The sequence below is a fragment of the Trichosurus vulpecula genome, chromosome 4 (assembly GCF_011100635.1).
Source record: "Trichosurus vulpecula isolate mTriVul1 chromosome 4, mTriVul1.pri, whole genome shotgun sequence".
NCBI classification, from domain to species: domain Eukaryota; kingdom Metazoa; phylum Chordata; class Mammalia; order Diprotodontia; family Phalangeridae; genus Trichosurus; species Trichosurus vulpecula.
This window is the reverse complement of record NC_050576.1, coordinates 114,847,028-114,873,445: the sequence shown is the minus strand read 5'-3', so window position 1 is coordinate 114,873,445 and position 26,418 is coordinate 114,847,028. Positions and strand designations below refer to the sequence as shown.

Genomic DNA, 26,418 nt, shown 5'->3' with positions numbered 1-26,418 from the left:
AATCCCCTTCTATAGGCAAAAATGGATGGTGGGGACCCCAGGTTAACAGGAAAGTTGTAACAACTAGATCTATATCCCAAAGACATCAAAAAAAGAGAAGGACCTATGTGTACAAAAATATAGCAGCTCTTTTTGTAGTGGCAAAGAAACTATGGGGGTTCCCATTAATTAGAGAATAGCTCAACAAATTATGGCACAGTGATGTAATTGGATATTATTGTGCTTTAAGAAATGACAAAGATGGTTTCAGAGAAACTTGGATGAACTGATTCAAAGCGAAAAGAGCAGAACAAGTTATACACTAATACCAACATTGTAAAGACAATTTTAAAACACTTAAGAACTCTGATCAATGCAGTGACCATCTATAGTTCCCAGAGGACTTATGATGAAACATGCAATCTGCCTCCTGACAGACAGGCGATGGATTCAGGGTACAGAATAAGTTATAGTTCTGAACCATGACCAACATGGGATTTTGCTTGACTATATTGTATGTGTATATGTGTGTTATTTTTCCCCCCAATGTCTGTGTGAAGAGAATGGATTATTAATTGAAAAAATAAATTTAAAAAGAGAAAAGCAGGTAGCAGTGAGAAATTGTAGAAGGAAAATGGGGATGGGATGAGGTTGCACATGGAGAAGACCTGTGGCAAGATAATGTCTCCTTTAGCAGACAGAATGTGAAACTAGATGAACCATGAGTCTGATCCAGTAAGGAAATTTTTATAGAGCTGAAATATGTGACCTTGCTCACATGTTTAACTTCCTCGGCCCTGAGCTTCCTCACCTGCAAAATGGGAAGACTTCTCTCAGCTCTAATCTGTGACCTTACAGCATTTTCTGTTACCAGCCTTTTGAAATCTTTCTCACTTTAACCACTTTCCCAGATATACCATTTCCACATTCCAACCCACTCCAGATGAAATCATCCTCTCCTACTTCAGACTTTCTTTAAAGCACTTTGTTTTGGCTCTCTCCATTTCCCTCACAACCAATCTTGTATGATCCCTATCTATGTAGTGTTGTATACACACCTCTGCCCCAGTGGAATATAAACACGGTGTATTTAGGATTTTGAAATGGGGATTCAACTTCAACTGCTTATTAAGCACCTATTAAGTGCAAAGACCGGGATACAAAAATAAAGAACCAAGGAACCTTCAGCATGTAGACTGTACACTATGTAGGTGGTGTAGTAGAAAGACCACTAGACCTTGGTCCTAGTCCCAAATCTTTCATTAATCTGCTCTCATTTTGGGGTAAATCACTTCTCCTGAGGGACTTGGGGCTTTATAAAGTTCCTTCCAGTTTCAACACTTGTACATATAATCAACAGTCCTTAGTTCTCACTAAATAAGGGAGGGAAGTCCTGAAGGGAAAGGAAAATTTGACAAAAAACAACCAACTCCCTTATCTTTAGTTTTCCTTCAGAACATCATCTAGAAGGCTTGGGACCCTGTCCTTTGTTTTTTCCTAGCACTTAATACAGTATCTAGATTGCACACCCTGGGCTGGAGAGTAATTGAGGTTGACAAGGGAAGTTGAGGGCCCAGACCTTGGAACCAAGCCTAATGCTCCAGAACAGTTTTGAAATGGGCAGATCGGTTTTTCTTCCCTGTCTTTGGGCCACTAGACGAAACATTTAGAACAAAATAAACTGTTTCGGGAGGTGATATGTAGAAAAGGCTGGTTCCCTTTCACTTCTCCAAAAATATAAGACACCGCGTAAAGAAGGGGAAATTGAAATTACCAGGGATTTGAGAATGTCCCTTGAGATTTCGGTTCCCTCCCTGGCATTTCTAATTTCCCTGCTGACGATTCAGTCCTTCGGATTAAAGCCTTCAGCATATGAAAGGCCTGCCTAATGATGACACCTACTCCAGTCCAGCCTTGGCAATAGAGGGCCCATTTCTAGTGGCTTTTTTTTTTTTTTAGTCCTAGGGGAGATGGGTAATTTTGCTGCCTAGAAAAGTTCCCTTTTTCGGGGATTAGCTAATAAATCTTCTCCAACCACCTAGTCGGCTAGCATTTATTAAGCCCTTACTATGTGATGAAATTGGATGGAAATTCCATGATTCTAGCTCCTTTCTTTCGACAGACCAATGGTCCTGAAAGCGGTTCCGTCCAGACTTTCTCGGGGAAAGAGGACAATTTCCAGGGTAGGGAAGCGGGGTCTAACTCCCCGAGACAGGAAGCGTTTCCCACTTGGGCAGCGCTGAGCGTGATCGTTACAGAGCGCGCCTCGGCAGATCCGGGGTCCAGGTCCCGGGGGTCTGGGTGGGGGGAGCTTGGGCCGCTTGGATTTTGGGGGGTTGGTGGCCATGCGCCCCCTTTTCTTCCCTGTTCTACGTGAGGGGGGCAGCCCGGGCTCGCGGCGTTCCCTCTAGCCCCAGAGGGCGGCCGAGGCCCCCTCTGGCGCAGTGACAGCTCCCAATTAGTGCCTGGCCTGCCCCGGGGCCCCGGCAGGCTCCCGGCGCGGGCCGCGAGGGGAGGCTCGTGCGCCGGGCTGGCGGGGCCGACAAGAGGGCAGCGGGCAGGGTGGCCGGCGGCGGCGGCGGAGGCCCGGCTGCTCATTAGAGGGCGCTCTGGGGGCGGCGCTCGCCGCAGTCTCGGCTCCCGCCGCTTCCTCCTACTCCTCCTCCCGCCGCCGCCGCCGCCGCCGTCGCCGCCGCCGCCGCCGCCGCTCCCCCGTAGCGTTTCCCGGCTGCTAGCGGGCCGTGGGCACCGAGCGCGGCCCGAGGCCGGGGTTCACGTCCGCTAGGTCGCCCGGAGCCGCCGCGGGCGATGAATTCTTGGGGCTCCTCCCGCCCCCGCAGCCCGGCGAGGGGCCAGGCCAGCCTGAGGTATAGCCTCGGCTCTCACCCGCCTTCGGAGCCGCGCGGGGGTCAGGGGGCGGGGGGGGGGGGCAGAGAGAGCTGGGCTGCGCGGAGCAGCCCCGGCCAGGCCGCCCCGGGAGGGCGGGCTCGGAGGCGATGGCCCCCAGATGCGGGGACGGTTGGAGGCGTTGGCGGTGGGGGGAGGGGAAGGAGGGGGAGAGGTCGTCGTCGTCCTCCGGGAGGAAGCCGGAGTCGCCGCCGCCACGGGTCAGAGGGGGCCGTAGGCCCCGGGGCGGGGGGGCGGTGGCTCGCCTTCTCGCAACCCTTCTCCGCCCCGAGCGTGAATGGGACCCCGCCCGGGTGACAGGTCTGCTCCCTGTCCCATTGGCCTCCATCTCTCCGCAGGCAGCTGGAAGGGGAGTGAGAGGCCGCTCGCCGCCGCCGCGCCCGGGGCCGGTTCGGCCGCCGCTGAGTCCATGACCCCGACTCCTCCTCCGGGGACAGCCGCCGCCGCCGCCTCCGCTGCCCCGCAGCATCGGGCCCCCAGCAGCCGGCTGCCGGCCCCAGCCCCTCCTCCCCCTTCTCCGCCGCCTCCTGCGCTTCTCCGTCCGCTCTCTCCAGCCCCCGGCTGCCCGTCCTCGGGGCTGCGGAAGGTGAGTGGGGGCTCGGGCCCTCCTCCGCCGCCCCTCCCCCCGCCCTTCTCTTCCCCCCCCCCCCCCCCCCCGCTTCCCCTGTTGCCCCCTTTTCATTCCGTCGCTCCTCCCTCTTACCTGCCCCCCCCCCGCCCGCTATAAAATACTCTTGCCCTTCCCCTGTGCCCTCACTCTCCCCCTTGCCCCTTCTCCACGCCGGCTGCCGTCTGCCCTTTCCCATCGCGTCCCTCTCCTTCCTTCTCCCCCTCCCTCCATCAGCCCTTTCTGCTCTTGAGAGGGCAGGCACCCCGTGGAGGACGAAGCGAACTAACGGTGCTGGGAGGGGGCTGGTGACGCCTTGGTCCCCAGGAACTGACAGGGGCTCGTGTCTATCCACTCCTCGTCGTGGATTCCAGGATTGCGTGGGAATCTGGAGGGTGGGTGTACCTGGAAGGTGGGAGGTGGAGGGAAGTTGCGGGGTTTTGTCACTATTTTTCTGTGAAGTCAAAGGTTGTAATAAAAATTGTCGGGGGGTGGGGGTCAGTTATTCGTGTTTGGAGTTTGCATTCTGGTTGCTAAATATACTATGACACACTTTGCACCTCAGCAGCTCCTCGACCTTGCGTGATTCTTCCTTCTGTAGTCGTTCCCCCTCCCCCCCCCCATTTCCCGTGGAGATCTAGGTGGATACTATACCTGATGCCACACTCCCCTCTCCCCCCCCCCCCGGACTTTTATGTAGATGATAACTACTTAGGTGTTTAAGTCGTTTTAATTTATAAGTGGGCTTTCCTTTCTCCGCAGGAAGAAGCTTCAGGCTCCAGTGTGAGAATGGCTGTGACTTTAGAAGAAGTTCCATGGGTATGTGTGACCTTTGTGAAAGCTGTCCTGAGGTTCGCCTTCATGGTCATAAATAACTTGGTCGCCATTCCATCCTATGTCTTCTATATCATAATTCTTCAGCCTCTGCGAATGCTAGACAGGAAGCGGTTCTGGTATATCGAAGGAATCATGTACAAGTGGCTTTTAGCAATGGTGGCTTCCTGGGGTTGGTGTGCAGGTTACACAGGTAAGAGTGGAAACCTCCTTCTTTGTTATTGGCTGATGTGAACAGCTTTAAATGTAATACCTAAGGTTAGCGGTGCAGTCCTCTGGCTTTCAGATAATTTTATGTTTACATAATATAGTTTAAAATATATTAATTGAAAACTGAAGAAGCATTGCCAGTTTGGTTAGGAATTGCATTGCATTTTAGGAAGCTAAGCATTTTGTTGGAGTTCGGGACTGTACAGCTGTGTGGTGAAAATCTTAAACATGTTTATATGTAGATAATATGTGGTGGAAGAGAAAACATAATCTTACATAATATGATTACATGCTAGCTATCAAAATTGGCCTTCAGAAACTAACACAACAGAAAATGGAGTGGTTTGCAACATAAGGCACAGTGCCTACCAAATTAAGATTTAAGCTTGTAGTCCATTATAAAAAGTTAAAAAAAATTTAAGACCGGTAAGCAATAACACCTGGGTAGTGGGGTTGATTTTTTTTTTGTTAAGATTTATTCCCTTTGTGAAGTATAATAATTTAATGTGGTATCAGTCATCATAGACTGTTAGTGGAAATGTCTTAATCATTGTGTTTACACTTTTTTTTAAACTATTTTATACTATATTAAGTCCTTTTAGAAGGTTTAATATGAATAGTTAACTGAGTTTGTCACGTAAACTCATGTTTGTATACACCGTATTTAAAAACTGATTCCATTTCTGTGTTTAAACAGTTTTGGAAAAGGGGGAACACTTTACTTTGAAGTGGACTTTTGTAGGAATAAGTGAAAAGCAGTATCCTATTTCTTTTCTGTTTTTGAATCTTTATATGCTCCCAGAACTTTTGTACCTTGATTCTCAAAATTCTATATTGCATATTGTTTTCTCTCCTTTCTTCCTTCCTTCCTTCCTTCCTTCCTTCCTTCCTTCCTTCCTTCCTTCCTTTCTTTCTCTCTCTCTCTCCTTCTTTCTTTCTCTCTTTCTTTCTTTCTCTCTTTGTTGATTTGTCTGGATCAGATTTTTTAAAATGCAGAGGTTTTTTAGTATTGTGCTTAGACAGTGATTTTCATCTCTTAAATTCATGAAATTTTTGAGCTGAAAGAGGCTATAGAGGTCACATGTCAGATGTGCAATCAATAACTCTCTAAGGATGCTCACAGCTTGAGAGTGCTGAGGGAATGGGTATTGTTGTGTACCACAGAGCAGTACCACAACTTCCCTTTTAAATTGTCTATCTCCCTCTTTCCTGCCCAGGCTGTATCTGCAGATTTTATCCATATTTACAAGAGAAAGGATTGACAACACACAGTCTTTTTGGAGTCTGAGCAGACTCTTGCTATATCAGAGGGCTTTTCTTGTCCCAGATGAAGCCTTTTCTCTTGCCAGCAAAGGCACTTATTATCCTGCAAGAGCTGAAGCCCCTGGGATAGTTTAATCTGTTGATTCCTTATCATATGCCTTATCAAGATGCCCATACTCTGGAGACACTAGGTGAGCTTCCAGTGCTTTTTATAGGAGATAGTGGCAGTAGAGCTGGTGTTAGAAAAGTGAAGCTCGGGCCTGTGGTGCTGAAATCTTACACAAGTTGCCCTGTGGTGTTAGATTTGCTTTGCCTGTGGAATAGCTTGAGCATTCCCAGGTATGCTACATGGAATTGCTAGTTTTAATCCTTGTTCATAATGCTTCATATTGCTTGTTGTAAGTAAGTTCACCTAGCTATAGTTATGAGTTCTAGAGGTTCACTGTCCTTAAACGTAATGAAATTGCTGCAGTCTTCTTGTTTGTGTGTGTGTGTGTGTGTGTGTGTGTGTGAGTGTGAGTGTATGTGTATAGTGGAATAATCAGCATGATGGTAAGGCTGACAAAATTAATTCAGTGTTGACCTTGAAACTCCAAGGAGGGTATTGGAGGTTCATGTTCATTATCCTTTGACCACAGCATGTCTGCCAGTGTATTTTAAGCATATTTTCTTGGGGATGTCGCTCTCTGCTGACTGCAGAACTATGTGGTTTCTTTTGCCACCTGCTTGGAAAATAGTCTTGGCATGATATGCATATTTTAGTTTCTATGAAGCATCTGCTGTACGTTGTGCTGTTGCTTTTGATGACTTGATCTGTTTGATTTATTTAAATGTGGAACTTTTTATAGCGTGTATAGTTTGCATTTTAATTGGTGTTCCTGATGACAATATAAATCCTTGCTTTTTGGATACTTAGAGATCTTACTGCCACAGAAAATAGTCTTAAAACACTGTAGTTTTTTTGAAAGCCCCAGTTGGATTTAAAGAAATATATTTAATCAGCTACTGATTGAAAAGGCTGTCTACCTAAAAAAGAATCTTAAATGTTTAATTTTTCCTCTGCGTATTATATCTTTATTTTCTCCTATTCATTTCAGGAGGATAATAAAATCTGCTGTAAGGTGGAAAGTTGTTTGTTTTCCTTCCTTACTGCTTAGGCATAGGCTTCCTGAGTGGAATGACGTTACTCTAGGGCTTCTAGACGTACTAGACATAATAGATACACAATTCCATTCAATGAGCTGCTCTCATTGTTAAAGCACTTCTAAAGATGTCTGAATAGCCTTACATATTAAATAAAAAACTGAAATCAGTATGGAAACCTAAGTTTAAAAAAAACCATCACACTCAAGTTGAAGACAAATCAATTTTGGTAAACACCTTCAGAAGTTTAGATGCTTTTACTTTTAGTGGATGATAGAAAAAAATAATTTTACTCTTAAGTGGCTGGACCAACTGTTTACTATGTAAACATTAAATACAGGTTTTCAGTCTTTCCTTAGGAAAATGTATCATTTTAGTAACGTGTACAGGCGTGCTATGCTTTATTAAACAGTATCTTTCCTCATCCATTTCCAAATCCATTTTCTTTTTGTCATTTGAAATTTTGTTGGGATACTTTTGTAAAACATGAGGTATTTATCATAATCTCACAAAAATGAATTCTTAAAAGTATAAATTAAATGTTCGTATGTGTAAACTGGATTCTAACTCATACATACTCCCCAGATGCCTAAAAATAGCTCTTGGGTAGGGATTGGGGTAGGTAAATGGTTCTGTTAAACTGTGATGAGCATGTTTGCCCCAGCTTTGAATTCCCAGAGCTATAATGGTGACTCTGAAATTATACGAAAGCGTCTCTCTTTGCTTTTTTCTTGTAATCTTTGGGCAGGTCCTTATTTGTACTGCTAGATTAGTTGTTCAGTCATTTTCAGCTGTCTGACTCTTTGTGACCTCATTTGGGGTTTTCTTTACAAAGATACTGAGTGGTTTGCCATTTCCTTCTCTAGCTCATTTTTACAATGAGTATACTGAGACAAATAGGGGTAAGTGACTTGCCCAGGGTCATACAGCTATTAAGTGTCTGAGATTAGATTTGAACTCAAGAAGATGAGTCTTCCTGACTCCAGGCCCAACACTCTATACGTTGTGCCACCTAGCTACTCATTCTTTCCTTAGACTACTTCTTGTTCCCACTGTTCCTTTCTTTAGTGCAGAGAGATGAGCTCTTCTTTCTTCCCCTCTTTGTGAACTGCATATTGAAGAGCAGTGTTCTTGCTACTTTTGTCCTAACATGTTAATGACAAATGGAAAACATGCTACCATAGAAGCAATTAGGCTTAGATTCTCCTTTTTATTTTTCTTATGATAGCTGGATAGGGTTTTTTCCTTTATTTAAATTGTAGGCTTGCTTATCTTGATTTTCAATATCTTATTTTGTTAACTTTCCCCTTGGAAGACTTTTAACTGTGTTTTGTCACAACCTCAAGTTGATGCTGGTGTCAAGACTATGCCGGTGGAGCTTAGGTTCTGACAGAGAGTACAAACTCTGATAACACTTGTTGTCTTAAGTACTAGCCTAAGTTTGGAGCTGTCTGTCACCAAAAGGGTGGTCTCCAGGAGGTATGGTTGATTTTTTTAAAAATTTTTGTTGTTTTTTTGTCACTTCTTAGGAAAACTTGGTTAGATTATAAAGGGGTTGCAGTCCCCTCATAGGTAATACATAGGCTGATGAAATTATGGATCTTTTTTAGTATTGAAAAAAGATCTGGATGACTTCATGCTTACCATCTTAGCTCACTCTGTAAAGGTCTAGAGGATTTGGTAGAATTACATAAAGATTGTGACATGTACATTGCAAAAGAATGGAAATATTCTTTAACTTGTCCATATTATTTAAATCAGGGCTGTCCGACCTTAGGTTATCTTAGGGCTGCATTAAAATAAAATAATTATTCGAGGGCCGCACCAAGAATAAAAAATATAGTTCACTAATAGAAAGTGGGGGGACATGCATCATCAATACGACAGGCCAAGGCGTGAAGCACGAAAGCAAACACAAAACAACAAAGTGACAACACAGCAGTATAAAGGTAGGTGTATATTGACTAGTCTGCATCGCACAGACGGAACGCATCCCACAGATAGATTGAAAATTCCGTGCGATATGTTCTGTCTGTAATACTGCATAAAAACACCAAAGAAAATTAACATCAACAAGATTATTAGTGATGGAATTAAAAAATCTAATATGCATTCTGTGCAAATTATTATTTTATTTTTTCGCCCGTGAAAATTAAAAACCACAGGTGGGCCGCATAAAATCACACTGCAGGCTGCATGGGGCCTGTGGGCTGTATTTTGGACAGCCCTGATTTAAATTATATGCAATTAACAACATTTTAAAGAATTTACTGGTGAAGTTTGCAAAGTATGTTTCTCACAATAACTCTGTTACATACACATTCCTTGCAAATATTATTATTTCCATTTTAAAGATGAAGAAACTGAGACTCAGAGGGTCAATGATTTACTCAAAGTTATACAGCTAAAGAGCAGAGACATTACTGGAACCTAGGGTTTCCTAATTCTAAGTTTTCTAGTGTTGCCAGTGGAAGGTCAGATGAAATAATGTAGGCAAAATGCTTTAAAAACTTTTTAAAGAACTGTATAAATACTCGTTGTGACTGTTAATGTGACTGTTGTTATTACCTCACCCAGGTATGAACTCTTTAAGACTGAGGGAAAAACAGGTTCTCCATAAATTTGATATGTTACTTTTTTCCATGTTGTATAAAATGTTTAGGTCTACCATAATAAAGATGTAAGTTATTTGAGAGCAGGAACTTTTTTCTGGTTGGAACCTAGCGCTGTATTTTTCATATATTCAGTTACTCAAATGGATCTGTGATTTCACTCATGTGGCCATTTCCTTAAGTGGTGCAGGTTGCCGCCAATTCATCATTGCCTGACAGTGGGTATCCTCACGTAAATTTGCTGCAGAGGCCTCACCTTGTCATGGAGGCCTTTACCCCCTTTATCTTGACATCACGAGGTTACCAGTGTAGCCCTTCTTCATCGTTTGTACTTCGTAAGCACTTGATAAATAATTATTGAATTTAATGACTGAATAGGGCTGGGAGCAAAATAAGACTATCGTCTCCAAGAAGACGACTGTGTAACCTCTCTGGAAGTTCCTGTGGATTGTAGAAACCCCTCCTTCCTTTCTAGTTCTAGTATAAAGAGTTGAGTATTAATGAAAGGAGAAGAAACTCATGTATTAGTATCCAAACGGTAGATCCCAGACACGGGCCACCCCTTTGAGGTTCAGATACCTCAGACATATCCTGGCCTCCAGTAAGTGAAAACTAATCTGATCTATGTGGTAATTTTCACAATAAGGTAATCTTTCTACATCCAATTTTTTCAAATATCGCTAGTTGTTTTTTCCTTTGGTAAAACATTTCTCTGCTCATATGTTCATATTTCTTTAACTTCACATAACTGACGTATAAGTTCAGAATAAAATGTTAGAAATTTGTTTTTCTTCTTTACAATTTGAGTAAGAGAATATGTCTCTAGTCTTCCCTTTTTAAAAAAGAATGCATAAAATCTTAAAATTTAGATCTGGAAAGGACTTTAGAGCTCATTTTATTATGCCTCTTTTTATTACAGTTGAAGAAACTGATGCTCAAAAAGTTCTGCTAATTTGTCCAAGGTCACTCAAGTGTCAGAGTCCATGGACTTGAACCAAGGCGCTCAGATCCCAAATTCAGTGCTCTTTTTTGTACTGTCACATTATTTTAATGCAGTTCAAAATCATATAATATTTGGAACCAATTTAAAATTGATATGGCTGCAAGTTGGTCCTTGTTAAAGGACCAAAATAATGATCTTTTTATAATGGGCTTCCACACACCTTGGCATCCTGAAGTAGTTCTCAGTTTTTTTATCCATTTATCCTTGTGAATTTGGGACACAATCTTTATTCCTAAAGCTCCTCCTGTATAGCATGTGAAGCCATGTCATGTGCAGTGAATTAGTGTAAAATGCATCCTTAAAAGCTTCTCTGAGTGTGTGATTGCTTTATACTTATACTATATAGTTTAGGAAAATATCACAGCTTTCCTAAGGGCTCTTACTTAGCTGTTAACCCTTAGGAGACAGAAAAACTCAATTAAAATTTTACTTTTTGACTGCTTACAATAGATTGCAATTAGAGAGAAGAATCTTTGAATGATGTTAGTCAGTCTTTCTTAGTCAATGCTGACTTTACAACCAAACACTCAGATATGTACTGTCTTTTGTCTTTTTAATGGTAGATATTCCATTTAGGCCCAAGGTAGAGAAAAACACATAAAAAGGTCTGTTAACTAGATCTGTGACTTAGTGGTATCCTGAATGTGACTTGGTTTTAAAGAGAGTATAATATAATCTCCATTTAAGAAAAAGCATTTTGAAGAAGTTTGCAAACATATTTGAAGTAATAGTGCTAGTGTAGTTTGTGTAAATCTGGGAGAAAAAAGTGAAGAAAGTCAAAGAAAGGTGTTACCTTCCCAGTTCTTTTTATTGTCTTTTGAGTGGAAAGGATTTACGGAAGCTTATGTAATGTCTATGAGGTAACACTATAATCTCTTTAAATTGGTATATTTTTAAGAAGGCTATGTACTTAATAGTGGGATAGGTAGCCTTGAATTAAGGGTCTTGAATAGATACAACTTTCCTTGAAAATATATGCATATTCTCTCCTTCTGCCTTAGCGTAACCTACATATGCAAAGAGAGAAAAAAATTTTTAAACCACATTTTCCAGTCTGAGGTATAGTCAGATAGTTTTGCTGGCAAGTAGGGTAATTAAATGGAATTTCTTTTGGATAATATGCCTTTGTAAATCGCCAGGAGAAGGAAGCTGTACTGATTACAGATTAGTGCATGCTGTTTCTTTGCAATCATTACTTAATAGACAAAGTGACTACTATGATAGGTCCTAGAGATAGAGACAAATGAAACAGCTCCTGTCATCGTCAGAGAAAACAGCAAGTACCCACAAAAGGGAACATAATATATGTGTAAAGTGAGTATAAAATAATTTCAGAGGGGGTATGGGGCACTAGCAGCTGGAAGGCTCAGGAAATACCCTGGGTAGGAGGTGGCATAGGGTATCTGAAGTGGTGCAGTGGATATACCTGGAATCAGATCGGAGTTCAAATTTGGCCTCAAATGCTAGCTGTGTGACCCTGTGCAAGCCACTTAATCCGTTTGCCTCAGTTCCTCATCTGTAAAATGGGGATACACTTGAGAAAGAAATGGCAAACCACTTCATTATCTTTGCCAAGAAACCCCTATGGACACGTCTATGGAGTCACTGAACAACAGGAGGTAACAAGTGAGCTAAGCTTTGAAGGGAGTTAGAGATTCCAAGAGGAAGTACACAGTCACCGAGAGGGAAGATGGAATGTCATGTGCATAGAACATTGAGTAGCTGCTTTGTTTGGATTGTAGAGGGTATGAGGAAAGTGATGTCCGGTCTTGAGAGTTTGATGGCAACCGGATTGTGAAAGGTTTCCATGTTCAAACAGAGGAGTTTGTATTTTTTTCTTAGAGATAAGAACAGAGGATTGGAGCTTTGTGAGCCCGGGATGATGTGGTTACACCACTGTTTTAGGAATAGCTCTTTGGTGCTTGTGTGGCAGATAGATTGGGGAAAGAAGAGGCAAGGAAACTAAGAGACACTTGTCCAGATGAGAGCCTAAACTAGGGTGTTGACCATGTTGGTAGAAAGCTTACTGTGTCTAATATTACAAGAGTTTGGCCTCGGATGGAAGAGGGCAGCGAGAGGTGAATGAATGGCTTGTTTCAGGCCATTTTTCTTCTTTGATGTGGCACTATCTAAATACCCCTACTATGACTAATAGAAGAGCTGGAGAAGTAAAAAAAAAAAAGCCAACAGCAAGTAGAAAAGGATAGCTTTTAGGGAGCTGGTTTACCCTCATCTTGGTGGTCAAAGGACTTAAAAAATTTTGGTCATAAATCATGTCTGGCAGCCTCTTCTCTCCTACCTTTTGTTCATTTGACTGCTGTATTAAAGGACAGAAAGTGTGATTTTCTGATAAATGAATTTGTTTTGTAGTTGGTCAGAAACAAGAAACAATACTAGTTCAGACCTTCATTTCATTTTAATTCTATACACTTTTTAAAGCACCTGTGTGTTAGGTACTAGAAAAAGTAAAGATGAAGCAAAACTTTCCTTATCCCAAAGCAGTTTACATCTAAATCTTTTTTTTTTTTAACTTTTTGGCAGGGCAATCTGGGTTAAGTGACTTGCCCAAGGTCACACAGCTAGTACATGTGTCAAGTGTCTGAGGCTGGATTTGAACTCAGGCCCTCCTGACTCCAGGGCCAGTGCTCTACTCGCTGCGACACCTAGCTGCCCGCTACATCTAAATCTTATGTAATGACTAAGTAACTATGAGAAATTCTTTTAACCTGTAAGCTATTGATTCTCCATTTTGACTAGTCTAGGGATTTCTTCTCTGCCTTCAAACCACAAAGTCATTTGTCCTCACTGTCATTATAAGAAAACTTTATGTTATAACATTATATTTTGTCATTATAAGAAAAAATCACCAAAATTAATGGAAGTATAATAATATAAATATTATTACATCCAAAGTAATAAAACTGAACATAATTAAAATTAAAGTACAGGCATTTTCACATCATAAATATTAATATTTTACTGTACTTTTGGGAGGACCCAAGACTTTATCTTGAAAATCACTTCTTTAAAGTTGTTCTTTTTGTTTCCTCTTTCTAAATTAGGGATTAATTTGCATTTCACTCTAGTCTTTCCCTTTCTTCTTAAAAGGTAATTTTGGAGTTGCAGTTAAAATATACCTGTTCATTTAAAAAATTACAGTACAGTAAAAATGAATCTATTTCCCAGGAGTTTCCCCTTCATCTCCTATCACTCAGAGATCTTGTACAAATTCCTCCTTCACTCCTATCTCTGATGATAAGATGGTCTATATAAACACTCTCTGGATTGTATCCCTTCCCACCTTCTCCTGCAGATTGTTCCCACTATCAGCACCACCTTCGCTCTAAACTTCAGTTTCCCTCCCTGACACCTTCCCTGTTGCCTACAAACACACTCTTATGTGTCTCCCAAACTAAAAACTTTCTTCATTCTACAATCACTGCTAGCTGTCATCCAGATTTCTTTCTTCCCTTTCCCAACTAAACTCATCAAGAAAGCCATCTATATTTTGTACTTTCACTTTCTCTCTTCCAAACCCTTAAAATTTGGCTTCCAACTTTATCATTCAAATGAAAATTTCCTCTCCAAAGTTGCTAATGATCTCTTAATTGCCAAAACTGATGGCCTTCTTGACCTCTGTGTAGCCTTTGACACTCTAGATCACCATTTCCTTCTGAATACTCTCTTCTTTCTAGATTCCTGGTTTTCCTACCTGTCTGGCCACTCCTTAGTCTCTTTTGCTGAATCTTTATTTAAGTCATGTGCATTAATCATGCGTGTTCCCCAAGGCTCTGTTCTGCCTTCTCTTTTCCCTCTATTTGTCTTGGTGATCTCATCAGCTCAGTTTCCATGAGTTCAATTATCTCCATGCAGAAGATTCCTCAACGTCTATATCCAGTCATAGTCCCTCTCCTCATGTCAAGTCCTCTGTCACCAACTGCCCTTTGGACATCTTGAACTCGATGTATCATAGATATCTCAAATTCAACATGTCTAATGCAGAACTCGTTACCTTTTCCCCCAAACCCTCTCCTCTTCCTGACTCCTCTATTACTGTTGAAGTCACAACTATCCTCCCAGTCAGGCTCAGAACTTCAGTGTGATCTTCTACTCCTCTCTGGGACCTAGCTTAGGACATCCCAAACATGTCCAAGTCTGGTTGTTTCTAGCTTCATGACATCTTGTATATGTCCTCTTCTTGCCACTCATGCAGCCAACATTCTAGTACAGGCTCTTGTCATTGCCTTTAACCTGGACAATGGCAGTGACTTTTTAATTGATCTCTTTGCCCCAAAAGCCTCTTCTCAATCCCATCCATCTTCCACTGTACTACCAAGTGATTTTCCTAAAGTCCAAGTCTATGGCCCGTCTTTATTCATCTTGCTCATTTGGCTCCCTGTTACCTCCAGGATCAAATTTAAAACTGTTTGGCATTTAAAGTTCCTTACAATCTGTTCCTTTCCTGTCTTTGTAGTTTTCTTATATTTTACTACTCCCCATGCACCCTGTGATTTCAGCTGTGCTGGTCTACTTGCTGTTCCTGGCACATCTCTGTGCCCTTTCATAGGCTGTTACTTTGACCTATAATGCTCTGTCCCCTTGCCTCCACCTCTGACCTTCTCTGGGGCTTCCTTTAACAATTGGCTCAAATCCTACCCTCTGCAGAAGACCTTTCCTGGTAGTATTCCCTGATGCTAGCACCTTCCCTCTGAGACTACCTTTCATCTGCTTTGTTTATATCATGTATACAAAGATATATTGACATTTTGTCTTCCCTATCAGAATGTGAGCTCCTTGAGATCAGGGACAGCATTTTCACCTTTCTTTGTGTCCCCAGAACACATCTCCTGGCATATAATAAGCACTTAATAAATGCTTGTTGACTGACTGATTTCTGGTAGACAAATCAGTTATTACTGACATTATCAGTAATAGTTGAAAAATAGTTATGAAATTCATTATTAGAAAAGGTTTTTTTAAACCACCTTTCATCCTTTGAAACTAGAGCGTTCCAAAGGGGAATCACCTTTAACAAGAGCCTTAATCAAAAGGTTTTTTCTTCAGATTTTACACATTATATTATCGTGAATAGATATGGCACATGATGAATGTTTTACAAATACCATCTCTTTCGATAGAATCACGTAGTCCAGCCATCTCATTTTATACATAAAGATTCATCAGTCATGTGGAAAGTAAGAGCCTTGTTTAATTAAATCAATTTTTATTTAAAGGAGAACTCAAAATGCATTGAAGACCCTCAAATTAATTTAAAAAAATGAAACAGTGTTGTACTTTTTTATATAGTATAACACTTAAGCCTAGGACAACAACATGCCACCAAATATTTTCTCTTTGTGCACAGTTGTAGATAAATGTGGTGTATCCTAGACAGAATATTGAAGTTGGTCAGATTTAATTATCACTTTCTTTCCTTTCCTATTCACCCATTGGTGGCCTCTCCTCACCTTTCTGACAATCTACCCCATACTTTTCTTTAATCCTTTGCCATTCAGAACTAGAAATAATCTGACATTTGTCCTTGTCAGGTTGAGTTGACCATTTTTCTTTGGCAGAATTGAGTCTAAATTGTTCCAGGTGTAAATGTGCATTTTAAACTTTTTTTTATTTTGGTATGAAAGATTTCTCTCTCTGTTGGTTAAAGGAAGTCAGACATTAGCAAGGGGGTAGAGAGATATTGAGAGATGTTAGAGGGAGCATTATCCTATTTACGTGGCAGGCATGACTGGGTTAAGCAACTTTTGTTCACACTTATGAATGGGATATGATAATCCCAAGTCTATCACCTTTATTTGCTATCCGCAACTAGTCCTTGTGGAATAGGGTGAGACACTGGAGTGTGACCCCTGGCTTTTGGGAAAGAGGATGAAAAGTAGGGGGCAAGGTGGGGTCATGGCAAACTTTAGAAATAGGGAAGGTTTCTTTGGCTATCCGAACTCTTTGATTTTTTGGTCTCTCTACCCCTAGGAACTCAGTATTCTCACACTCTGCAATGACTAGCCAAAGCCAGTATACTGCTCAGGCACTACTATCTGGTTCCCTCAAAAAATAGAAATTAAAAAAATGCCAATTTCTTTAGTCCTCGTTGTTAGGGAAGTGGTGCGATGGAATTGTTACAAATTCAGGGTGTAGAGATTGTGACTCAGTTTTAGGTATTTAAGGTTTAAATAGCTTTCCTTAAGCAGCAAGACTAGTCTTGTCACTTTATTCTTGTGATACTGTTATATTCAGGATGGTATATTGCAGGATTGTTACAATACATTCTGTTGAAAATGTAGTTGGTTTTGGATCTTGCTTTTTTAAAAAAAATGTTTTATTGTTACTTTTTGTCATTTCCCTTTTAAACACTTCTTTCCCCTGTTGAATCCTTTGAAACAAAGAAAAACATTCAAGTAAAACTAAGCAATGCATCAGTAGTTCCCTTCCTTTACTGAGGAGCCATGTTTCATGGTCCATTCTGTAGCTCTCATTTTAATTCATGAATGTAACTGGCTTTTAGCGGTCTTATCGTTTGCATTATTGTAGTCATTGTGTATTTTGTTCTGTTGGTTCCTCTTTCTAAACTCTAGTTCCTTGGTCCAGGGAAGACATTGTGGTACGGTAGAAGCAGCCTTGGATTTGGAAGCCAGGAGACCTGGGTTCATATCCCACCTATTAGGACCTTTGTGACCTTGGGCAAGTCACTCAGTTCTCTGGACCACAGTTTCCTCATCTGTAAAACGAAGGCATTGAACTAAGTGACTTCCAACATCTCCTTCTAGCTCTAAATCTACGATCCTGTGATCACTCCTGATTCCACAGCTCTACAAGTCTTATTTAACATGTCTTTGAATTCTTACTATTCCTTGTTTCTTATGACACACAGTAGTATTCTATTACATTTATATATTACAATTTGTCCATTTCCCAGTTACAGGTACCCATTTTGTTTCTAATTTTTCACTATTACACTTGGTATACATGTCCAGTAGTGTGGGATCTCTGAGTCAAAGGGTGTGAATAGTTTAATGGTTTTTCTCATGTGATTCTAAAATTTTTTTCTAGAATTAATTGTTGGATTAATCCATAGGATCTTAGATAGATTAAGAGTTTTAAGGGACCTTGCTGGTCAAGTCCAAACTCCTTCCCCCTCCCCATTTATCTTATTTTAAAAATTAAGTTTTTTTTTTTAATTAATGAAAATCTACCTTCTCCCTTCTCCCACCTTCCCTTTCCTTCCCCTCCACATTGAGTGAGAAAGAAGAACAAAACTCCATTTACAAACTTGTAAATTGTCAAGCAAAACAAATTCCCCCATTGACTGATTCTCTCTCTCTCTCTGTCTCTCTCTCTCTCTCACACATACACACACCCACACACCCACCCACACACACTTCAAACTATACTCTGAGTCTGTTACCTCTTTGGTTAGCATGTTTCATGAATTTTCTGGAATTATATTTGGTCATTGTGTTGATCAGAGTTCTAAAGTCTTTCAAAGTTGTTTGCTTTTATAATAATATTATTGTATAATTTGTGCTCTTGACTTCACTCTGCATTAGAGTACATAAATATTTACAAATTTCTCTGAAACTATCACCTTCATTTCTCATAGCAGAAGCCTATTCTTTTGCATTCATGTACCATACCTTCTTTATCTATTCCTCAAGTGAGATAACCCTCTCATTTTATAAATAAGAAAACTTTTGTAAAGAGAGGTGAAGTTACTTGTCTAAAGTCATTAAGGCAGACAGACATTAATGGCAGAGCTGGATTTGAACCCACATTTTTTGATTCAAAAATCCCATGCTCTTTCCACTGGACCACCCTGCCTCTGAAATTCATAGTGCCACCAAGAGTATGTTAGTATATATTTGTCTTCCCACAGTTCCTCCAATGTACTATTTCCACTGATTGCCAGTTTGATGGTTCAGTGGTGAAACCTGAGAGTGGCTTTGGTTTACAGTTTTCTCATTGTGATTTGGACCATGATTTTATATAGTTGGTCATTTGTATTTCTCCCTCAAAACTTTTAATCCTCTGGCCACTTATTTTTTTGTGAGTCGTCTTATTATGTCTGTTCCCTGTATATCACGGTAATGCTTCTAGGGTTTTTCCCATTGTAAATAATGCTAGCCTTTGGTTTTATATATACACTTTTTTATAATAAAAATGGCCCTTCTTTGGTTGTGCTTTGTAGGTTTGGTTTTTGTCTTGTTTTTTGTTTTTAGCATAAGTGAGTGTTGTACTTTGTCAAAGGCTTTTTGTGTATCTGTTGATATAGTCATGTGGTTAGGAGTGTTTTTGCTTTAATGTGTCAATTATATTAATTGTTTTCCTGGAGTTGAGCCATCCTTGCCTCCCTTATACAAATCCAGTTTGAGCATAGGGAATAATGATGTAGATATATTGATAATCTTTTTGCTAGTATTTTATTTAAAGTTTTTGAATCTTTTTGGTAGGTCCTTTTTTAATCTTCAGATTGCTTATATGCCTTCTTTTCAGACTTCTTTCAAAATTTTTTTAACCTTTCAAATTTTTGTTAATAGTTTTTTTTTCTGAAGAATTAAAGTAACACATTACTTTAGATTCATCAAGACTGTATTTTTTTATTTAGAGCTTTAACAATGTAAAACATGCTACATACATACTACATACATAATACAAAACATACATACTACATACATAGCATAAAACAGACCAAAGAGATAGATTTCTATTGCTAGATATTACCAAATATATCATTCTAAAGCAATGAGTCTGTTCCCCAAAAATGACGTGGAAAGTAAAACTGAAATAAATGTGTGTGTTAAGGTTGGGCTAATGGATTGTGGGCTCATTCCTTCAACTTCATTTGGGAGTGCTTGCAAAGAGCTTCGTGTTTCGCACTGAATATGAAAGTGTCAATTAAAAAGTTTCCTAGAATTGGGGACTTAAAGCCTGGAGAAGGTAATCAAAGGCTAAAAAGTTAGATGCCCTGCTCCAACAAGATCCAAGATTTAGCCAAGACTTGAGTGTGGGTAAGCACAGTGGCTGCCTGGCAGAAAGAGGAGAAGAATGCCCAGTTGAATTCTGTATGCCTCTAAACGTTTAGGAATCAGGGTTACACTATTAGAATCTAACATGGAGTTTATTTAAGAGGAAAAAAAGGTAAAATCAAATATATATCCTAAAAACCCTTTCCATTGCACTAGACATGGATTTCAGTTCAGCTAGTCTAACAGTGAAAGATGTATTGGTCAAACACATTCAAAGCAGCACTGACAACCTCAGAATCTCTTCCTCCCAGAATACCCCTGTGTCTCTGGCTCGTGGCAAGAGTGAGAACATAACAACAAAGTCTGGTCTCGAATATATGTATAGCTTTCCAGAAACACCAAGGCCAAGCTGGGAAAGACACTTCTCAAAATACAAATAAAATAAGTAAAATGGGTGGAGTAGGGGCAGGGCTTAAATGTCCCAACATTCCTGTGCTTTACCTTCCTCTGCCCTGTTCCCACAGGAATCAGACTCTCATACGGATCAGTGTGTGGTATACAGAAGTACTCTTCCTGTCTCTTCCTTTCCACCTCCAACAGCAACAAACCCAAAGCAACATTTTCTCTTACTCTTAAGGAGAAAGTGAAGCCACGGCAAGGAAAGGGGGGCCTCTAGGGACTGATGAGAATACTTAGGGCCTCCCAAAGTGAGAGATGCGCCGTGGCAGGGTGGAGGTGGGCAGTTCTTCCATGTGTTCTTCCAGCATCTTGGTCATTGTTTTATAATGATAAAACTTCTTTATTGTCTTTCAGTTCAAAGCCCATTTCCTTAAATTTGCTCATTAACTGAAGAAATTCTGTGGTCTTATCCTCTGAACACTGGTACATTTTCAAAGCTTCTACCTGAATGGGATCAGATCCCTTTTCATAGAGCTGTCCATGTGCAAACAAATACTTGAAAACTTGCTCTTTATTTTCTTGCTTCTTCTTCATGGTTTTCAAGATACACTCATATGAGTTTGACCATTTTCTCTGCACTTGAACCCTGGAGAGAACTGGGAGTGTCAGGCATTTTTGATGTCCTGCATTGTGAGGCAGGACCTTCAGCACTGTTTGGAGGTGATGACTCTTCTGTGTACAGTGACGAAACAGACAAGGAAGGCAGTTGGAATGAGGGGGATAGTGCTGGTGCATCCTTGCTGCTGGCCAAATTTAAAGCTAAAAGTTTCACCCCAATGTATCGTTTGAGTTCATTAGTATTGTTCTGAGAGCAGGGCTTTAAGGAATTCAAGAAAGTGCCATTGTGAAGGCAAGTGGTTTGTGAGAAATACTTGCAAGCTTTTCTGTCTTCTGCCCACTCTCATCTGAGTTAAGTTTGGGGAAGGAAAGATATTTGATATTACACCTGTGATAGGAGAGAGGGACTCTTTGGAAGACAGTGACATCTTTTCACAGTTACCTAACTGTGGTAAAGTGATAAAGCCATTGGGTTTGTGAAGGGACTCGAAATCCAGTTTAGCCCGTTCTAGGGATGCCAAGACTTCTTGGTCCTGCCACACAAACCCAGAACCTCCTTTGGGCACATTATTGTCTAAGATCTGGGCCACAAATAGGCCCAGTTGTACCAACAAGAATGTTTCTTACTTATTCTTTCTCATCAATAGTTTTTAATTTCATGTTATCACATGGAACTTCTTCACATTCAAAGTCAGTGGGGTTGAGGTCTGCCTTTGTATGGGGTGGGCTACGAATCTTCTGTTTTATGTCATTGCTTTGGACACAGGTTAGGGTGAGAATATTGTGTTGTAAGCTGGCAAAGATGAAATTATTGGCAAGTAGCATTGTGGTCAGGCAGTGTGTCTTTGAGTAACCCATTTTTCTGTCACCCTCTGGGCCACTCTTAGAATTCACTTTGGCTTCTGTTTCTTAAACCTTTCACTCAGCTTCCCATTGAGCTTTCTGGATTTTCATAGTGTCTTCTGCTCAGTTGATTGTGAGGTTTTTTTCCCCAAGGAAAACTCCTATTGTATTTCCCTGACAGTTCATGAACAGTCAGGTTAGGTGAATCTAATAGGCAGACCAACTTTAACTCATGTTTTGACATTGTGTTGTTTCATCGTCAGGGTAACTGAAAATCCCATGAAAATCTAAACCAAATTTCTTAGAAGCCGTTTAGAATTTACTGTGTGACCCTGTGCAAGTTACTTAACCTCACTCAGCCTCAGTCTCTTAGCTTCTGCAAAAGAGTGATAATCCAAGCACCGCTGCTGTCTCCGAGGCTTGAAAGATATTGCTGCTGGCTGGCTGGTCATCCATTCCAGCTTGGTCCTTAAAGCAGGCCCTAGGGACAGTGATCAGTGCTACCCCTCCAGCTGTCTTCCCCTTTTCTCTCTCAAAAATAAAAGAGTAAAATTAATTTGACATGTATCTAAGAATATTTGTAGCTGCATTGTGATCTAGCACTCAGTTTCCTCATTGGTAAAATAAGATAGTTGTACTAGATGACCCCTAAGGTTTCTTCCAGCCCTAAATCCTATGATCCCATGCATAACTATTAGGCATAAATATTAAACAATGCACATCATTCATTAATGCATGCAGTGAATACTTGTTGAATTATTGCAAATAAGATGTCAGCCATTATTTTTGCAGCTGAGTTAGAAATGGTATCAGGAGTGGCATTCTTTATTTTCTATATAACACATGAAATTCTTAGTAAGTATTTACTAATTAAAGTACTTATAAAATGATATTATGCTAGATGGATATAAAATATCTATCTTAGAGCTGGAAGAGATAGCAGAAGTCAACAAGCTTTATATCTTAGTAAGAATCCCCTTTACAACATCACTAATTTAAATGGTCATCCAGCTTTTACCTAACTAAAAAATAAGCAAACTATAAGCTTTTGTCAAACATCTGTTATATCTTGGACACTGTCTTAGGTACTGGGGATTTAAAGACAAAAATGAAGGTCACTTCTTTCTAGGAGATTACATTCTACTCTGAGACTAGAACATGTACTTAGATAATTAAAGAAAACATAAACAAAGTAAATATACAGTAGTTGGTTTTTTGGGGGAGAGAAGCACTAACAACTGGAATAAGCAAGAAAAGCCTCTTGTAGGAGGTTGCTCTTGACTTGAGCCTTGAAGGAGCTAAGGATTCCAAGAGGCAGAAGTAAAGAGGGAGAGCATTCCAGGCTTGGGGGACCTCCTGCCAAACTGGGAGTGATAGGAAGCAGTGAGCAGGGCCATTTTGGTTGAAATTATCATTCATGAGGTGGGACTCATGTAATCACCCTGGAAAGATAGGTTAGAAACAGTGTAAAGGGCTTCAAATGCCAAAAACTGAAATTTCATCCTTGGGGAAATAGGGAACCACTGAAACTCCTGAAGCAGGGGGAGTGATAACATCAGAGCTGTGCTTTAGGAATCAAGCTGGTAGCTGTGTACAAGAGAGATTGGGGAGGGGAGAGGCTGCATTCAAGGAGGCCTTCCTTGTAGGAAGCTCTTGCAGTACTTGAGGTATAGAGGTACTAAGGGACCTGAGCTAGGATGGTGCCTATGTGAGTGGAGATAATTGGAAGGATACAGAGGATGTTTGGAAGTAGAAATGACGACTGGCAACTGACTGATATGTGACATGAGTGAGAGTGAGTCTAGGATGTTACCAAGGTTGCAAACCTGGGTGACTAGAAGGGTGGTATCTCCCCTAATAAAGTATTTAGAAGGAAGGATGAGTTCTGTTTTGGACATGTTGAGTTTGAGATTCTGTCTGGACGTGCATGTAGGTATATATGCCCAGCAGGTACTCGATGATAATGGATTGGAGCTTAGGAGAGGGATGAGTATCAGCTATGTAGATATGAGAGTCATCTACATAGAGGTACTAGTTGAATCCATGGAATCTGGTAAGATCATTGAGAATGTAGAGAGAGAGAGAAGAAAAGGGGGCCTCCCAAAATCCTGGAGTGTACCATGTGTGATAAAGGTTGGGACATATGTAATAACCCTCCAGAGAAAACTAAGAATCAGACAATTATAAGAAGAGACAGGAGAGATTATCACAAAAATGCAGGTATGGGAAGGGTATTCAGTAAGAGGGGCGAGGCAACTTGTTACATATGATATGGAGAAGCCAAGAAGGATGATGATTGAGAAAAGCCCAAGAGCTTTGGGAATGGGAGTATCTTCCCACTCCCCCACCTTCCCCAGCACATATCTTCAGCTCATTTGGGAGTGTCACTTTCCAGCCCAGTTCCTGCAACTGTCCTGGGAAACAAAGCCTGTGGATTTGGGACCCCGTGATTTCATCTGAAGGTGCTACAGCCCCATTCCATGCAACTCTATGCACTTTATACAACTTCCATAGCTTTTTGGAGACTCGGAAAACAAAGTTCTCACAACCAAAATCCTTGGCACTGTCAGGTAGTTCATTATCAGAAAAAGATAGGCTTTTTTTAGTTGAAATGACATTAAAGGTGAGTTGCCATGCTTTACCTCTGTATCCTAAGATCCATGAGACATTTGCCTGTGACTTGCAGCTGATGCCTCTTAATACAGGTTGTCTCCTCTGTTGGGAAAGCTCCTTGAGAGCAGTAACTGACTTGCTTTTACTTTTTTATTTATGGTCTCAATACTTAGAAGAGTACTTTGCACATAGTAAGTGCTTTAAAATTGCCTTTTCATTAATTTCTTTGGAAGGCCATTGAATTTAGCAAAAGAGAGATCATGGGTGACCTTGGGAAAAAGCAGTTTCAGTCCATTGCCTGGGAAACTCCTCCAAGAACTTACACAGAGTGAAGTGAGAAAAATTAGGAGAACATTTCACACAACAACATTATAGAGAAGAACAGCTTTGAAAGGCTGTTTTTAAAAATTCACTTTATTAAATTTTCAGGTCCACATTCTCTTATTCCCAACCTCCGTTTTTGAGCAAGCATGAAAAACAAAAGTCCATTACAAACACGCATAGTCAAGCAAAATGAATTTATGCATTGGCTCTCCCCCCCCCCACCCCCCAACACACAATGTGTCTCACTCTGCACTGAGGCCATCACCTCTCTATCAGGATGTGGGCAGCACATTTCATTGAGTCCTCTGGAATTATGGTTGGTTGTTGTGTTGATCAGTTCAAGTTTTTCAGAATTGTTTGTCCTTACCATATTGTTGTTGTGGTATAAATTGTTTTGGTTTTGAAAGATTTTAGAGCTCTGATCAGTGGAGTGGTAAGGCATGAGTTCAGAGAAATGAAGAGGAGGCATACCACCCCACGAACTGGGATGACATCTACACCTTTGGCCATAACCAAGGTTGGAGTTTGTTTTGCTGGATTATGGTTATTTGTTGTGAGGGTTTTGTTTTTGTTTCTCATATATGCACATACAAACATATTTGCGTAAATATTTTTTATTTAGTGGGTGAGTGTTGTGTTTATTTATTTATTTAAAAAAAGAAGAAGAAAAACAGCCTGTTATTATCTTAGACCATTTGTCTGTTTGGGAATGGCAGTTGGTGGTGCAGTGGGATGAGTGAACCTGGAGACAGGAAACCCTGAATTCAGATATTGCCTCAGACTTTTTCTAGTTTGTGACCTGGGCTAGTGGTTCTAACTCCCTGATTCTTACTTTCTTCATCTGTGAAATGAGGATGACAATAGCACTTATTCCTCAAAGTTCTTGTGATGATCTAATGAGAAAATTTATCTAAAGCTTGTTGAGAACCTTAAAGCACTGTATAAATGCTAGCTGATTCTACTTACAAATTTCAGTCAGTTCCACATATATCTTACAAATGAGACTGGTTAGAAAAACATGCTGCAAAAATTTTTTATTACCAGATACCCATTTGACTTTAAAAAGGAAAAGCTTTTCCTTTTAATTTTAATTGCATTAGTTTTGTTTAAAAACTTTTTATTTTATGTAATCAAAATTACCCATTTTTTTTTTTGCAGTTTTCTCTATCCCCTTTTTGGCCATGAGCTCTTCCCTTATCCATAGTTTTAAAATTTTCTCCCTGGTCCTCTAATTTATCTCTTATATCATGTATCAATTTAGAGTTTCTTTTGGCATGTGGTGTAAAATGTTAGTCTGTTATCTTATTTCTATAATTTGCTTTCTAGTTTTTCCAGCAGTTTTTGTCAAATAATGGGTCCTTAACCCAGCATTTGGGGTCTTTGAGTTATTGAACACTAGACCTCTAATCAATCGGTAAACTTTTATTAAGCACTTCTTATGTGCCTTGCACTGTGGATTTGAAAAGAGACAAAAGACAGTCCCTGCCCTCAAGGAGCTCACAATCTAACGAAGTAGGAAGCAAACAAATATATAACAAACAAACCATATGCAGGATAAATAGGAAATAATTAAAAGAAGGAAGGCATTAGAATTAAGAAGAGTTGGGAAGGGTTTCCCGTAGAAGATAGGATTTTAGTTGGGAAGCTAGGATGTAGAGATGGGGAGGGAGAATGTTCTAGGCATAGGGGACAGCCAGAGAAAATTCCTGAAGCCAAGAGGGGTGGAGTATCTTATTCATGGAACAGCAAGGAGACCATTGTCACTGGATTAGAGTATGTCTCAGGATATAAGGTGTAAGAAAACCGGAAAGGAGTTAGATTATAAAGGGCTTTGAATGCCTAACAGGATTTTGTATTTAATTTTGGAGGTGATAGGGAGCCACTGGAATTTATTGAATAGGGAGGGAACATGATCCAGACCTTTGCTTTAGGAAAATCACTTTAGCGGCCGAATGGATAGATTGCAGTGGAGAGAGATTTGAGGCAGGCAGACCCACCGGCAGGCTACTGAAATAGTCCTGGCACGACGTCATGAGGGCCAGCATTTGCTTTGTCATGTTATGTACCTAATTAGTTCCAATGATC

General features: G+C 40.6%; 1 protein-coding gene and 1 pseudogene across 4 annotated transcripts in view; one reads left to right on the top strand and one right to left on the bottom strand.

The window, feature by feature from the left end:
• The first annotated feature begins 2,146 nt into the window (after positions 1 to 2,146).
• LPGAT1 (lysophosphatidylglycerol acyltransferase 1) overlaps positions 2,147 to 26,418 on the top strand; it is a 95,624-nt gene continuing 71,352 nt past the window's right edge. The window contains exons 1-3 of one of the 4 annotated variants that reach the window (XM_036753278.1): positions 2,582 to 2,846; positions 3,225 to 3,472; positions 4,256 to 4,520. In XM_036753278.1, coding sequence (XP_036609173.1) covers positions 3,296 to 3,472; positions 4,256 to 4,520 — 442 coding nt within the window. In that variant the 5' untranslated portion in view covers positions 2,582 to 2,846; positions 3,225 to 3,295. Of the gene's footprint in view, positions 2,163 to 2,581; positions 2,847 to 3,224; positions 3,473 to 3,699; positions 3,889 to 4,255; positions 4,521 to 26,418 lie in introns of those variants that run through there. The other 3 variants (XM_036753279.1, XM_036753281.1, XM_036753280.1) reach the window with 3 other exon arrangements.
• On the bottom strand, positions 20,209 to 21,848 carry LOC118845917 (annotated as a pseudogene).